Source organism: Dermacentor andersoni, chromosome 9, assembly GCF_023375885.2.
Source record: "Dermacentor andersoni chromosome 9, qqDerAnde1_hic_scaffold, whole genome shotgun sequence".
Taxonomy (NCBI): Eukaryota; Metazoa; Arthropoda; class Arachnida; order Ixodida; family Ixodidae; genus Dermacentor; species Dermacentor andersoni.
The window spans coordinates 16452006-16469241 of record NC_092822.1 but is presented as its reverse complement, the minus strand read 5'-3'; the positions used below and the strand labels follow the sequence as shown (position 1 = coordinate 16469241).

The window sequence follows — 17236 nt, the reverse complement described above, 5'->3', positions numbered from 1 at the left end:
TCATGACTTGTATTTATTCTGTGGTTTCCTTACTTCTCGTGATGGTAATCTCCTCAAGTAATCTACGTCAGGCAGTGGGAAAAGTGCCATCTGCCACAGCTGCTGCTTTAATTGCGTTAAGACATAGAAAAAGAAAAGAAGAAAAAAAAGGGAAAGAAGACAGATGCTACAAAGAGGAGCCACAGAAAGCAGCATAATCTGTGCATAACTAGTTTAGGCAGCAAATTCAAGGATCACCTTGCAATGTCTTCATGGTGCTGAGGGCGTAGGTGTCCTCCACCTGGTTCCCATTGCCAAGCTCTTCCCAGGAGGCAGCAAAGTTAGCCTTGAGAACCTTCTGTACATGGTCAGCCACTGTCAGCTCAAGGTCTTCGAGCTGAAATGCCAAATGCCTATTTATTTACAATACCTCAAATATCCCTGTTTGTGGGGTTTATCATTACGGCTGGGTGAGTATACGAATTAGTAGAAACAACAAAATTTACAGCAGCTAGCAGAGGAATCAGTTGAAAGAACAGCATGGTATAACAAAAAAATAAAAACCGAAATCGGCAAACAAACAAACAAGAAAGTCAGTTTTGCCAGTCAGGTCAAGCAATGATTGCAATAGAATATTATTAAACAACTATACGAGGTAAGGTTAGTCATATTATCAGCTGCATTAGTTGCTGTACATATTCCCTTACTAATTAAATAAACAAGAAGATTGTCATGCACGCATAAGCAAACACAAACACATCTCACTCAATGAGCACAGACAATCACTGTCAAAACAGTGGCAGCAGTAGTGAGCAAATTCCTCTTCGTGCTGCCCCTCGTGTCAATGCAAACTAGGCGCATGAGAACACAGTGCACACGAAGCTATCAGCTATTTCAGGTCACCTAACCTTCGAACCCAGTGCAGGTTGCCTCCATGGTAGGATGCGCGCGACCACGCTCAGCTGCCGCAGCTGGAGTACAAGAGATGCCCATACTAATCTGCCCCCCCACCGACCTAGCGCGTGCACCCTCACCAGCTTCCTCTCTTGCGAGCACAAGAAGACACCACTGCATCAAGCCACCCTCCTTTCCAGCCCACCCTTGCAATCTTTCATTCACACCTGCAGCATATGGCGCACAACCCAATGTTTTTGCATTTGGACTTTATAAAAAAAATTAAATTATGGGGTTTTATGTGCCCAAACCACTTTCTGATTATGAGGCACGCCGTAGTGGAGGTCTCCGGAAATTTCGACCACCTGGGGTTCTTTAACGTGCACCTAAATCTAAGTACAGTACACGGGTGTCTTTGCATTTCGCCCCCATCGAAATGCGGCTGCCGTGGCCGGGATTCAATCCCGTGACCTCGTGCTCAGCAGCCTAATACCATAGCCACTGAGCAACCACAGCGTGTTGGACTTTATACAAAACATCACGGTGATGGCAGAGATTTGCCTGGAGTGTCCACATAATTGCTATTGCAATAAAAAAGAAATGCCAAGGCAAAACATTAACAAATATCACAAAGACAAACAATATTAAATGTAATGTTTACAAAAAGGGGTGTTACTAAATTAATAGGTATAAAACATGGTAAGTAAAAGAGCACAGAGCTCAATAAACACAGTAGGACATCGAAAGAAACATGGCAAAAAGAATGCTGCGCATACTACAAGCGCATGACGTAATCAGGCAGAAACTGGTCCGATTGTGTACTTAAGGTGCGCAAGAGAATCACCCTCTGTTCCCAAATAGATAAATCCTGGCTCCACCCTTCCTACATGAAAGATGCTACAGCTGAAGCCGAAAAATACTGAAATTTGGTGAATTATACTGAAGAATTGTCTGATAACTCAACATCTTGATTGTTTATAAAATATTTTCTGACAATCTGGAGGAACACTGGCACAGGGCCTCTGCTCTACAGTTGCCACAAGAATTATGTGCGCCACAAGAAAATCAATATGTTTATGAAGTTTATTCAATAAATATTCGCACGACCGTGGCCGAAATATTGGTTGCTGTTATGCATCAGTTCTACAAGCTGGCGTCGCTGCTACATGTAGGTTTGAATATTTGACTGATACAAAAATCAAACACTGAAGAATTTGTCAGTGACCATATTTGTATTCTTTAGAAATAAACTCTGCCCTAAACTAGATGTTAATGAAAAATCTTTAAATTATTGGTGTCAATACGACACTCCTAAACATGTTCTAAAGGTTGGTCATTTTAAGGTAAGGTCGTAGAAGTTGGCAAATGAGCCTCTGTACGTTTAAAACAGGGAGGCATCACCAATGACCCATAGCAACAGTACTGATTTACTCGATAGTTGCACGAGTTTTTATTTACAGTGCTTGAACTTGATCCTCGTGTTACATTCGAATAACGGCAAAATTGGCCATATTAAAACAAATATTCAAAATCCTGCTATTCTTAGCATTATGTTGGCAACCTGTACCTTTCTTCTCAATCCAATCTATAAACAAGTCAACCGAAGTCAAAACTCGTTTTTTGTTCAAATGGCATTATTTTCACTGTGCTTGTGACTGGTGTTTCGGTTACAGTGCTGCAGTACCTTGTGGCCTTTCATGCTTCGACTCCGTTCATTTAAGAAACAACGATGCAGTGCACTCGGTATGATGCCCACTTTGAGAGTAGGGATGGTCAATTACTTTTCGTATTTGATTAATGATTAATCATTCATCATTTTAGCCTTTAATCGATTAATCGCTTTCAATGCAGGGTTTTTCATCGATTAATTGATTAATCGAAATTGTGGCCAGGCACTTGAAAAAGGTTGAAGCACAGTTATCTAATTTAATAGGACTATTTTAATGTTTGAGAGGTGGAACCAAGTTAGAAATACAAGTGTATAAAGTTCGACAAAGAATAATCTTGAATTCTTTTGTTAATGACTAAATAGAGTTGGCACTAGTGAGTGGCCTTTGAAAAGGTAAATAAAAATTCTGCCTCCATTCCATCCTGTGAAAGTGGATGTACAGCGAAGCTGTTGCCGACATTAGGCAAGCACAACCGACGTTAAGACATTACACAAGCAGCAGCACCATAAGCGATGTATGTCATGCACATATGCACATGTGCGGGAGTACAGCATGCCTCCTCATTTTTTTAGGCCCTCCATTAAGAATAAGTGCCTTATTGAACTAAGTTAAGGGTTAAAAGTAAATTTCGTCAGAAAAATGTGTAAGGTATGACTTATATTCAAGCTGCAGACATGATAGCTTCAGACTGTTATTCAAATATAGGAGAAAACATAAATCTGTTATGCGGAAACTGAAAAACAAAGCTCTTTTTCAACTGCCGTTTCAGCTGCCGTTTTAGCTGCCGTTTGAGGTCTGTCTGAGTAACTGCGGCCACTAGGTGGCGGCACCGTTAACACTGCATATATCCTTATTCTTGTAGTCCCTCTGCCTAGAGCAAGTGCGTTATTGAACTAATTGAATTTCTAAAAAAAAAAAACCTCGCAAAATTCATAAATTAGGACTTGCACACAACCTGCAGGCATGATAGCATTGGATTGTAATTTTATACGAGAAAGCATAATTCTGTTAAGCGGAAACGGAAACTCAAATGCAAAGCCTTCTGCTACTGTTTGTTTTTGTGTGAGCACCATGTACGTGGACACGAAAAATCCCAACCAACTAGAGGCTAACAGCTTCGCTGGAACATATGTTATAAAATGGCACTTAGAGCAGAATAGATGGTGCTACTGAATTCCTGTACAGTGTAGTTAAATAAGAAATCAGAAACATGGCAAAAGTGAAAGGTGAAGTCCAACTAAAATATGCACGATATTGCAATATGCACAGGGGAAAAGAAAATTACTGGTTTAGGATATTAAGTCATATGCTCTTTTCTGCAGAGTGAAGGAATGTCACTTGGCTGGGATTTTTGGGTGAAACTGACACCTTCTTTGAATGGCCGCACAACTAGCATGCCAGAATAGACGCTCAAAAGCTACAGATTCACTGGAATTGACATGAACTCCATCGCTATGTCAAATAAATGCTCCAAACTGGCGCGAATGCTAAGCCAAGTCTTTAGTGGACTGGGATTGACACTATGATCAACGACCGGGTTGCTATAGTATGCCTTGAATCGCAAGGACATTTCAAGCATCAAGCTTCGATCTGCATGTGAGGAAAGAGAGAAGAGGTCAGCTCAGCATCACTCGGGACTTGCAAAAGCAGTTCGACAGTCGCTCTACCACAGCCACACAGTCACTGCTTGTGCTCCGCCATTCTAGTACGATTTCAAAATTTTCGTGCCACTCCTGTGAAATTCTAGAAAACAATTAATCGAACATGTAATCAATTAAGTCGATTAAATGAAAGGTGGACATCGATGAATATTAATTATTTTACACGGCGCTTATAATCGATTAATCGTTCATCAATATTACCAACCCTATTTGAGAGAGGAACAATTTTAATGGCCGAGGAGCTGGTATACTCTGCCGCAGCTTGGTGGCTCAGCGTCAACGAGTTGACGATTTGCAGATGGAGGGACCAGCAGGAGGCCCTCTTTAAGTGCAAGGCCGGTCAGAAGGCCTCCGTAGACTGCGCCCTAAATTAGATGTAAATGAGAAATCCTAAGGGCCTGGTACTGCACCCGAATGAAATGGTTGTACCGTCTTTTAAGAAGTACTTAATCTCAAACGAACTCGACGGCATGACAGATAAGTTGTGATTCTCGGGCGATCATGTTTTGGAGATAGTTGTGCTTTTGCGAGACTCTGCTCGTCCCGGCATCGAACCCCTCGAATTATATGGCCAACAGTGCTCTTGGCACTGATAGTGAACTTGGGGCACACTTGTAGGAGATGCTTTTGATGCCGAGTCACGTGAAATTCCGTGGGAGTGAAACTATCTCCGGAAGTTACCACACAAGGAAAGCTCCGTCTCCTCCTCAGATGACAACAATGAGTGAAGAGAACTCGTTTCTAAATTGTGATTCAATAAAGGTTCCATTTTTTTCCTCTTCTCGATTTACATTGGCAGCATTATTTTTTTTCTTTTGCATGACTGGAAAGTCAAGTTACAAATGCAGTCTTGTTACATTTGAATACATACAGTATGTTATGTGTTTGCAACATTGCATGACAACACTGCAGCTTGCCAAAGTAATTCGCAGTACCAGAAGTCTGCGAGGTGAATCCTTTACATTGTACATTCAATACTGGAGAGTTTTTTAAGTCATCATATTATGCAGCATTAGCTTCCTCCAGTGGGCCATATAACTTGGCGAGTGGGTTTAAAATGACAAAGCAACGACTGTGCTGTTATGAATGCTCATGGTGGAGGGCTCCAAGTTCTTGAGGTCTTGGAAACAGTTGGAAAATGCTTCTTTTGGCAGAGCTGTCAGATCCTTTGTCGTGGCGTCTTGAATGGCCTCCGCGAGAAATTTTGTCACATTGAGTGCAGTGTACGGCCTTGCATTATCGTGGAGAAGGCTCCACTGTCCAGATGCCGATAAGTAAGGGCGATGGCATCACAGTGCATCACGCATGTGTTGGGGCACGCGGATATAAAACTCCTGATTCACCGTCTGCCCTTGTGGGACGAACTCGTGGTGTATGACATCTTTGGCATCGAAAAAAACTATCAGGATCGTCTTTGTTTTGGTCTTCTGTCGCTGCACCTTTCTTGACGCCGAAGAGCTTGTGGACCGCCATTCGGCGCTCTGCCTCTTTGTTTGAGGATCATATTGAAAACACCATGTTTCGTTTTCAGCAATGATGCTGTCAACGAATGCAGCATCCTTCTCTGCCTCGGAGAGCAAATCAGCGCTCACTGATGCCCGCGTGTCCTTCTGGTCCTGTGTGAGGGAGTGCGTCTGGCATTCAGCTTTCGTTTCCCCAAGTTCTCACGCAAAATTTGGAAGCATGTTGTCTTACTAATGTCGAGAGCATACGATAGTGTGCGGACTGTAATGGTGCAGTCTTGCTGCACGATCTCCCTGATCCGAGCCACATTGTTTTCATTCTGTGAGGTTGCAGGGCGCCCCTGCCTTGTGTCGTCTTCCACCGACGTTCTCCCCGAAACGAACCTCTTGTGCCACTCGAAAACTCGTGCCCGCGATAATGTCTCGTTGCCATAAGCATCACGAAGGAGCTCATACGTCTGTGTGGCTGTCTTGCCAAGCTTCACACAGAATTTTACGTTTACACACTGTTCAAGGTGGACGTCTATCTCTTCACATTCACTCACAGTAGAATATGCAGACGACTAGAGAGAACATTTTCTACATGTAGTCATCATTTATCATTCAAGCGGCTGCCACAGCAATTAACATAAATAGCTCAGGTTAGCCCAAAAAGATGGCGCTACACATACACACCAACATTTGTTTTGGGGAATCATTTCTAGAGAAGAAAATAAATCAGTCTCGAAACTTTACGGACAAAGGTTGTATGAACGAGGTTCTACTGTCCATAACCAGACATGTCACCAGTAAGTTCACAACACAGTGAATGTGTGTTGATGTATGATGTAGAGCTACTTACCACGTACTCGTCCTCATAACCTTCGTCGTCATCTGGCTCACCGGTGTTGGGATCGCAGTCCTTGACCAGGTACTTTAAGGTGTTGCTGAATGTCCCTGCAACTGAGCATGAACCAATGTTGCAGAACAGTACCAAGTACACCAAGCATGTACAAATGGTGGCTCTAATAAACTTTCATCGTCAATTAAATGGCCTGAGCACATGCCTCACTTATAACCGGGTCAGATGGGCAAATTTAGTGACATCTCGAGCAAACGCAATTTGTTTTGCCGAGTCTCACTTTGGTGGTGGGATGCTAGACGGCAAAATGAGGTGTCATTCAGGATTGATGACAATAACGATCTATGGAGCCAGAAGGCTTGATATGATTCCCAAAATTTGGTGTTTCAGAAACAAATACTCTTTCATCACACACAAAAAAGTTCTCATTTACAAGAACCTTTGCAACAAAACATATAAATGCTATAACCTCATTAACTCATCTATTCATATTGAGCCAATACAACCAAGAAGCATATCCATTACCTATACCATGAAAATGACAGACACTGTGGATATGTTAAAGAAAAAATGCCATGTCTTTCAGCGTTTCCGGGAAACCCGCTTTGTTTCTTTATAAAGTCTAACCTCGATATAATGTAGCTGTACTTGCAGTGAAAAACTCCGTTAAGTCATGAATTTCGTTAATTCAAGGTTTCAAGGTTACAGCATTAAAAACAACTTCACAAATTCCCAGAGCCTTCCTGGTGGATAGCATCTTGTTAGTAAGCGCACATTAACAAAGTGCAAGAAAGTCGGGTCGTAATAGCAGTTATGAGCGCCAGCGCATGCGGTGCTGTTCGTGCCGGGAGCAATGCATGGACGGGGCTCGCGGCGTCCGAGACTTGCGTCTGTTGCTTTGCGCAGTGCCGTAAATCCTGGATGCCATGGCTGACCGCGCTTAGTGCCCTAAGCCGGCGCCCGCAAATTAAATACAAAAATGTAAAAAGATATGAGTATTCGTACTGCGCAAAAGAAAAAAAAAAAGAGAGAAAATAAAGAAAAGTCACAGTTTCAGGATAGAAAGGCGGAGCACTGATGACAATAGCAAAGAGACAACTACACAAGGTAAGGTTTGTAGTTTATTGGTGTCATACGCACTCCGGCAAAATTAACAGCTCTCACTTGATGACCGCGCACTCGCAGTCACAACGTAAGCGAGCGTTTTTCACCGTGTCTTGGAAACTTGAGTTCATGCAACTGCCAACAGTACACAGACTCGACCTTTGCCCTTGCCACGGAGAGAGTGTATGTATGCGTGAGAGAGAAGGAGGCGTGCGCATCCCTGCCCCCTCCCCCCCTCCTCCCCATCGTGTGCTTAATCGTGTTACCATGCGTTCACTTCCTTTAGCTTACTCCCAGTAATACATAAAATATTCACCAAGATAATCTCCAATAGAATAACGGCAACACAGGACTTTAGTCAACCAAGGGAACAGGCAATTTCAGGAATGGATCACATCCATGTCATCAAACAGGTAATCGAGAAATCCGCAGAGTACAATCAGCCTCTCTATATCACTTTCATAGATTACGAAAAGGCATTCTATTCAGTAGAGATACCAGCAGTCATAGAGGCATTGCGTAATCAAGGAGTACAGACCGCCTACGTAAATACCTTGGAAAATATCTACAGAGATTCCACAGCCACCTTAATTCTACACAAGAAAAGTAGGAAGATACCTATAAAGAAAGGGGTCAGTCAAGGGGACACAATCTCTCCAATGCTATTCACTACGTGCTTGGAAGAAGTATTCAAGCTATTAAACTGGAAAGACTTAGGAGTAAAGATCGACGGCAAATACCTCAGCAACCTTCGGTTTGCCGATGACATTGTTCTATTCAGCAACACTGCAGATGAGTTACAACAAATGATTGAGGACCTTAACAGGGAGAGTGTAAAAGTGGGGTTGAAGATTAATATGCAGAAGACAAAGATAATGATAATTAACTGTGCAAGGGAACAAGAGTTCAAGATCACCAGTCAGCCTTTAGAGTCTGTGAAAGTGTACGTTTACTTAGGTCAATTAATCACAGGGAACCCTGATCATGAGAACGAAATTAAAAGAAGAATAAAAATGGGTTGGATCGCATACGGCAGACATCGTAAGCTCCTGACTGGAAGCTTACCGTTATCATTGAAAAGGAAGGTATACAATCAGTGCATTTTACCGGTGCTGACATATGGGGCAGAGACTTGGAGACTGACAAAGAAGCTTGAGAACAAGGACCGCGCAAAGAGTGATGGAACGAAGATTGCTAGGCATAACTTTAAGAGACAGAAAGAGCGGTTTGGACCATAGAGCGAACGGGTATAGATATTCTAATTGACATTAAGAGAAATAAATGGCGCAGATTAGATAACCGTTAGACCATTATGGTGACAGAATGGGTACCAAGCGAAGGGAAGCGCAGTAGAGGACGGCAGAAGACTAGGTGGTGCGACGAAATTAAGAAATTTGCGGGGGTAGTTGGAATCGGTTGGCGCAGGACAGGGGTAATTAGAGATTGCAGGGAGAGGCCTTTGTCCTGCAGTGGACATAAAATAGGCTGATGATGATGATGAGGAAGTAGAAAAGAAGAAGAAGAAGGAGGAGATTGGGAAATGATAATAGTTTGTTGCATCATGAATTTTATAACATAGAGGTTCGTTATATCAAGGTTAAAATGTAATGCTTTCCAAATTACTGTCAATTTTTTATCCCCAAGAAAGTGTTTAACTTTCTGCAACTACCTTTAGTTATTTTTTTTGCTTTTGCCCTTCTAGCTCTACTGGTAGCATGCTCTAATTACATAGCTTTTCGTGGGAGTCAATGCTGAGACAGACATCCGAGTCATGTCCTGTTTACTTACAGCCCAAACAAACTGATGTCTCAGCAATGCACAAGCGAGAAATGCCTAAATGAGAGCCACTCATGAAATGTACACACCCAGGAGAGGATCTTCAAGCTCCATTTCAAGGCAGACATACGCCGTGCCAGGAACATTGTATGCCAGCTTGGAACAGGGCACTTCCCCGATAACATGGAAGCCCTCTGCTGGCTCCACAGCCACACGCACATTCTCTAGAATCTGGTCGTTGAGTGTGTTGGTACAATCGAACTGCAAAGCGACCAGGGCAGGAAACGCATCACCACGGAATATGGTACACATAAACAAGGTGCAGATACAGAGTGAACAATGCACTGTCAATAAATGTGTCAAAGTGACATAATTTTACTCCTAAATGCTGCATATTTTCTTGAAAGAAAGCAAAGATAGTAGGAAGATCCTTTTTGCATTTTCTAGCAAGTCCTCACTGTGAAAGGACAATTAAATTTTGACTTAGTGCACCATCAGTAATGTCCCATTTGTTCTTGTTAGTTTTTTTCCGTAAAAATTTGAATAAGCATTCTAAACCACACGTACAAGTTTAATCACTGGCTGCAAGTATAATGATGAATATTACTACTCTGCCACTGCTGACGGAATACGAGATGTCAAACAACCTATCAAAGGTGATGTTTTTAGAAAGGCAGTCACGTGTAGCAATAGTCCGCAATCTGAAGTTAATTGGAGTAACATAGAACAAGTAGAACGATAATAGGCATGCAGGTCAGTTTCGGTGATTTTTTACTCGCCACTACTGGACAAAATTGGCAAAAAGAATTCACACCGACGAATGTGGACACTGCGACTGAAGGAGCTAAAGAAGATCGAAATGCAACTGCCGTGGCTAGGAATTGAACTTGTGACCAAGACACTCAAGATAGCGTGCTTGCAAGGAGTCTCACCTGTAATACGATGTGCCTGCTGTACACGTGTTTGATGCATTTGACAACATACTCCGTCTCGGATTCGGTGAGGCTCACAGCAGGTGAAGACTTGAACAGCGGGCCCAGGTTGAGTGCCACGAGCAAGGGAATGGTGTCCAATTGTTCTGCAACAACACAACCATTTAGCGTCTTGTCTGCCTCCACATCGGGCTGTTTTTAAGGTACAGCAGCAAGGCTCACCTGCGTAAAGATCTTGCCTAGATGCGGCCACTTTGTCCGGTTTGCCCTTGGGTACTGCTTCTGCATCAAGTTGAAGAGGCCGGCGTTTGAGTTGAGTTTATTCACCACATATATACAGCTGCACCTAAGTGGTTGGCGTTCACTTTAGTGATCCCCTTCTTAAGGCCTATACTTTTTTATTTCTATGCACACAAGCAACAAAACTGCAGCTCGAAGACAAAGAATCAGGAGTCTTATGTTTTCAGCCCCAGGTCTCAGAAAATTAGGCTTGCAAAGCTCTCAAGTTGGTTCCTGTGCACTTCTCAGCCTTGATAGATGCCCTCTTTGACACTAGACACAAAGTGCTTACCAAATAACTGTGCCTTCAGGGGTTACAGAAGTTCTTGTGGAAGAAATTCGAAGGCCTTTAAAGACTTCTAAGGCAATCACGCAAGGAATTTTTATGAACTAAAGCAACTGTCGTGTATGTTTGACAGCTTGAAGATGTCTTCAATAATGAGTAAACTATACTTTTTTTTTTCTGAAGTGCATGAGTGGGACAAGTATGCGAAACGGACTTAGCGAGCGAGCTAACACCACAAAGCTGCTAACTAGATTAGACTAAATTGATTTCAGAATTGCACTACCAACTTAACTAGATTAGACTAAATTGATTTCAGAATTGCACTACCAACTTAACTAGATTAGACTAACTTGATTTCAGAATTGCACTACCAACTTTATGGCCAGATCTCCAAACAACATCCTCCTTCTAAGCTCAGCTGAATGTAAAGGTCAAGAATGTTTCAAAAGATTCACAGATTTTTGGCAGAATTACAGGATTTAATGCTCTGAAGTAACATAGGAGCTAAAGGAGGGCCCGAGGTTGATCTAGACCAAATGAACATTTTAATGAGCATACAATGTCCAGCACTAGAGCATTATTGTATGTTAACCCCATCAATAAATACAGTAACTACTGCAGAGAATCAGACTCACAATCTTGTACTCGAAAATGAAATGCCATATCTAACAAGCTGGCTTTGGAGGCTATGAAAATTATGTATCGGTATTCAAAGGTACTCAAGCAGTGCTATAATCCTGCCAAGCGTTTGTCCCTAAGCATGCCACAGTGAAGCCTACAATTTGATGCAATGCCTGGAATGAGCACAAGATCTCTTGCATCGCTGACTTTGATTCTGTAATTTCTAAGTAGTGCCTTGGAGTTGTACAAGACAGCCAAGAACTCAAGTAATAGCCACATTTACTGAAGTTCTCTCATGATAGATGATCGGCAGCTAGTGATTTACAGCAGCTGCACTTACAACCTTACTATCATGTAATCAACTATAACAAGTGGCCAGCACTTGGGCACAGGCAGCTGCAAAATACTCATGCATTATGATGGCCCGAACTAGTGCAGGATTTAACTACAATGCACAGCACCAACGAAAAGAAAAAGTGCAGAATTTATTACCTATAAGACCACCTGTGAGAGGACACAGAAAACACTAAAAGCAAAGAAATAACGCAAGGAATGGCTGGTTCATTGAGATTACTGTTCAGAAAAGAACTATTTTCCTAACCCTGAGTAACCTTACACAGTACAGTCGAACTTTGATATAATGAACATTGATATAACAAAGTGAAGGATAAAGCAAAGTAAAACTAAATACTGATATGTGCTTATAATGAATATTGGATATAACGAAGGTATTTTCCTGCTGGATGCAGCTGTCATAATGAAATTTGACTGTATACTTTTCCTCCCCAGACAGGTTCTTAAATGAAGACCTACAATTTTACAAACAGATGAGTAGTTTATCTGTAACCTTTTGACTTTGCTTTAAGTGGGAACATCACCCTACTTTAACATTAAAAGTGAATAAAAGCAGGAACTTAGGAGTGAGAGAGCACAGTATTGCTTAACATGATTGCCTTACAATGGCAATCAGCCTATTTCTTCAGTCAGACAAGACATCACAAAAAGAAGAGATTCCAACTGTTCTGTTAGTGAGCATTAAGCATTAAAGCTGCAGCAGAGCAGTCAGACAGATAGAATGGAGCAGATGAGACAGTTCTCATTTAGTATGTCTTTCTGCAATCGCCAATTATCCCTGACCTACAGGCGAAGAATTGCTGCTCAAAATGTTGCCATACAAACACAGATGTCAACATTTTTAACTTTCATTTTCTTTTGTTCGAAATGGAAGGAATTCCACCAATAATAAAGCATAGTGGAATCCTCACAGACTTACTCGGTATTTTTGCCTTGCACTACTTTCCTACAATTTTGGCTAACTGTTTCCTCATTGTGACAGCCGTGCTGAAGAAAAAGAAAAATGATCAAAATTCTGATTTTCATACTTCTTCAAATAATGGTTTTAGATGAGGCTACCAAGCACAACAACAAACACTGTGACACAGAGGTGCTTCATTTCACAAAAAAAGAGCAAGCAAAGAGAGAGAGAGAAAGAAGAAGGCAGACCACCAGGTGGGCTGGTGTCAAGAACAGGTGCAAGCGCAATGATCTTGATGGCCGCTTCAAGGAGGGAGGCAACATGCGGAGAGACAGCAGTGAGGCAGTAATGCACAACAAGGTAGCAGGGAAAGGCACATGCAAAAGAAGAAGAACAGACACAGCCCAAATTCCCAAAAGCCCTTTTGAGTAACAGCACTTTCCGGTTGTCTAGTGCTCCACCACACCACATTACATCACGTTCAGTCAATACCCCAATTGGCCCAAGTTTATGTTCGGCTAAAATACAGTGCTCAAGTACCTGTCATTCATGACAGTGACTGACCTGATAAGAAAATCGTCATGGCAAGCCTCTCTAAAAAAATTTCGGGGTTTTAGTATCCCGAAACTGCACAGTGAGGTAAGAAAAACACCGCAGTGGGGGGGGGGGGGTGACTAGGGGGGGGGGGGGGGGGCGTGACTAGGGGGCGAGGGGGAGGGGGCTCCGACAAGCTGCAACAAACACGACACACCCAAACTATGCAGGCTTTTCAGACCTTCTTGCCAAATACAAAAGAGGAAGCACAGCTTTGACTAACAATACATTATTCACTACTGTCGTAAACTGGCATTTCGAAAAGAAGAGCTATGTTAGGTCCATGCACTGAGGACTTCACTGAAAAGTGAGCGTAGCATTCATTTCAAGCACATAATGGGAGACAGGACAGCCACCAGCATTGCACAAAGAGGTCCTTGTACACAGCCCCCAACCTTCATGCAAGGAGAGTAATCTACAAATAAAATGAAAAGAAGCTGATGCGCTTAGTAACAGGCACTCCTTGTACCTTCTCAATTCTACAACTCATCCCCAAAGAACGGCATTCCTTCCAATCACCGCAAGTCACGCAAGGAACAATCGTAAGAATGCTTACGTCCAAAGGTACCAGCTGCCACAATAGATGCTGTGAAAAACAAGCCAGAAATGGTTGCTCAGTGCCTCACAGTTTGGCTGTACACTGTACAGAGGCTCACAAAATACGAAGTCGCAAGCCTAATTTCTTAAAACAACATGGGCTCCTATCTTCGCGTGGCTGCATGGCTACAAATGTTCATCTTAAGGTATGAAAGAAGTTGATACATGCTGCTTGCATTTCTTTCAACTCTCCATGAAGAATTTCGTTATCTGGTATACTCCAAACCTATTTGAGTAGTAACAGATAATTGCACTTAACACGCACTAAAGTACTGTCGACTTCCGTTAATTTGACTCTGAAGCGACCAACAAAATTGATTTACTTATCCAGCAGGTCAAATTAAACAAGATGCAGAAAAAACACCAAAACACGTAACTGATTCATTTTGCAGTATTTGCACGATTCGAACACCTTCCTGAATCAAGCATGCGCCACTTTTTATGTGTCCAAAGTAGAAATGTACAAACAGCATAGGGCACCCAAACAAATCAGAAAGCTAATGCACACCCGATTCTTTAGCAAGAAAAATAGGCTAGAGTATAATATTTGTTGCACAATTGCGACCCGTTTCCTAAAGTGAGCTTCGCCGCAATACATCCGTGTTATGCGGTAAAGCATATGATCGCCGCGAAGGCTATTTCGGTTTTGCATTCGTTTGCCCTGCCCCAGGTAATTTTTCACCCAACTTTCTTTTTAAATAAAGTGTGCGAGTTAGACATTGTGCGCTACGGTTACTGTTTGAAAATCTGCATAGGGCAGGCCGAAAATAGGTGTTTTCGACAGGAAAGATGTGTGTTCAATGCATTCACTGTCCCCTAAGCTCCACTGAGGCAGACACTGACACTATTAGGGTCACTATTGGGGTCTAAAACTGGTACAGCACAACATAAAAAGGAAGAAACAAGCCGAGCCTTTCTATGTTGCGCTGTACGAGTTTTAGAACGTAATACCAACTCGCCCAATCCTCAACCCTAGTGAACTATGTATTGGGGCCATCATAGGGATCAGGCGTGTGCATGCTTACTGGTCAAGTTCGAATTATCTGGCGAAGGTCAATTTTAGGATAACATAACAAACGTTTGGGCTTATAAAAGGGCATGGGTGACGACCGGGACCTGTGGTCGGGATCTAATTAACTGAAAAATCGAATGAACAGGAGTTGAATTAATTGAAGTCTACTGTATATGGGTGTGAAACATCATTTTCGTAGAACCTCAGGCAGTACTATTGAAATGACTATGCATTAAAACTAAAAGCTAGTCAGTTACTACAAGAATACACCTGCATGTCATGAAGGGTTGCCATGGCAACATGGGAAATGGGTACCTTTCTTGCACCCCCCTCCCCATTTCTAAGAACTCTAGTGGCAGCCACCTGTTTTAACATCTAGAGACAACCACTAAACTACACCCAAATTTGTGATGCCTTAATCCAACTAAACTGCATCAAATGTATTGATTTTCCCCCTTTCTTTCACTTAAATTTTGCTTTGATTTTCTGATAAGCAGAGACTCCGAGAGTAATTTCACATGCAAGAAATGAAAAGTTGCTGTTTCACCCGAAAGGCGAAGCATCGATTGCGATAGCAAATTAGTAGACAGCTATACAAAGATGGGATAATAAACTGGGCTGGATAAACTGGATAATAAAGATGGGCTGTATAAACATTTAAACATTTGGTTACTAATTAAATTCACAAGCATGGTGTCACGTACGCACAGGTAAACATGAACACATCTCACTCGCTGACGGCGGAAACTTGCTGTCAAAATGCTGGAGTGACGAAGAGCGGCAGCGAGCAAATTGACCTTCGTGCTGCCTCTCGCTTCAACACGAACTAAGCATCGAAAGCACAGCGCATGCAAAGCTACTAGCACTGGCATACTTTGTCCACATCGAAGATCACTTTGAAGATGAGGCCCACACGACCCCACACTTTATCCACATCGCAGACTGCTTTCAAGATACAGCCCCCGCATCATACGCAGCAGCCGCCAGAGTAGAACCCCCCCCCCTTGTCCGCGTCCCTCCCCCTCCCCATACCTCGCGCACTATGGAAGATGGCGCGCTTCCTCCCGGCATTCCTGCCTTGTGCATGCGAGATCGAGCCGTGATCACCGGGTGACCCTCGCATGTTTTACTCGCACATGCAGCATACAGCGCGAAGTGACGATGTTATCGTGCTCGGACTTTATACGGAACATTACGGTGTCGATGGCAGAAATGTGCCTGGATTGTCCATAGAGTTGCTATCGCAATAATAAGAATCATTGAGAATGACCCAATCTCTCAACAGATATATTTCCTTAAAATTATCTTTTACTTTTTATGTTAGCACAAACAAGCAGAATCAGTAGGACAGTTATGGTCACTGGAAGATGACCTAGTCTAGCATGATGTTTTAAAATTCAAGGTTGGCACGAAGGCCTATTAAGTGGACTAAGGACCTATCCGACACAAAAGAAACTCTCTGTAGGACTGAAACCTACGCAAGAAAGGCAATTACCTTGTGTTTTCTTCTCCACAGGCTGCGTGGCGATGGGAACGCTGTTGATGTCGAAGGGAACATCACTTGGCTCGGCCACATAATGCTGTAGTGCCTTCTCAAGACCCACTATAGAAACCTGCAGCCCTGTGAATGTTACATAACACATAGAATCAAATTCATTAGTGAAGCCTTTCATCGTCAGTAAGCAAAGGTTATGCTTGCACGAGGTATAATGTGACATAATCAGAGGTGGTCGCACAGGGAATGTTGCTGGAGCCAATGTTTCGACATGTACAGTGATCTTCAACAGGACGGTTGCTCCTGCTGTGAGTTATTGCTCAGATGAAGACAAGTCCACTTGTCGAAAAGTTGTCTCCAGTAATATTCTTTGTTTGACTACTGTTGATTGCTTAAAGCCTCCATCTTCCTGCAATTCTCCGTCTTGTTTGGCTCATGTTAGGTCACAAGAAATACAGAATGCAAGTTTGCAAACAGTGCAACACAAACAAGTGTTGATTCACTTAGACTGCCATACTACAATGCTTCAAATCGCACCTGAACTCTGTGATATTACTGCTCCCAACACGCCGCACAGTGCAATGTGGAATCAAGTGAATGACACCCTTTCCACCCCTCCGCTACAATAATGCCGCCACCCACAACATGGCACTATGCTCGCACTTCTACCAAGGGGTATGACACGTGCTGAGTGGCTGGTGTTTACAACCCTGACCTACACCTTGGCCACAGGACATGCAGCAGCAGCAGATATCAAGGTAATTTTTACTATCTTTG

The 17236-nt window shown here is 42.7% G+C and overlaps 1 protein-coding gene across 4 annotated transcripts in view; it reads right to left on the bottom strand.

The window, feature by feature from the left end:
* The window catches only part of gammaCOP (coat protein (coatomer) gamma), a 44777-nt gene that overhangs the window by 1896 nt on the left and 25645 nt on the right, over positions 1-17236 (bottom strand). For 2 of the 4 annotated variants that reach the window (XM_050174826.2, XM_050174827.3), the window contains exons 16-23: positions 16460-16585; positions 13912-13941; positions 13010-13063; positions 10543-10602; positions 10321-10466; positions 9478-9649; positions 6509-6609; positions 238-376 (exon numbers count right to left, since the gene is read on the bottom strand). In XM_050174826.2, the coding sequence (XP_050030783.1) occupies positions 238-376; positions 6509-6609; positions 9478-9649; positions 10321-10466; positions 10543-10602; positions 13010-13063; positions 13912-13941; positions 16460-16585 (828 nt within the window). The remainder of the gene's footprint in view (positions 1-237; positions 377-6508; positions 6610-9477; positions 9650-10320; positions 10467-10542; positions 10603-13009; positions 13064-13911; positions 13942-16459; positions 16586-17236) is intronic. The other 2 variants (XM_050174829.2, XM_050174830.2) reach the window with 2 other exon arrangements.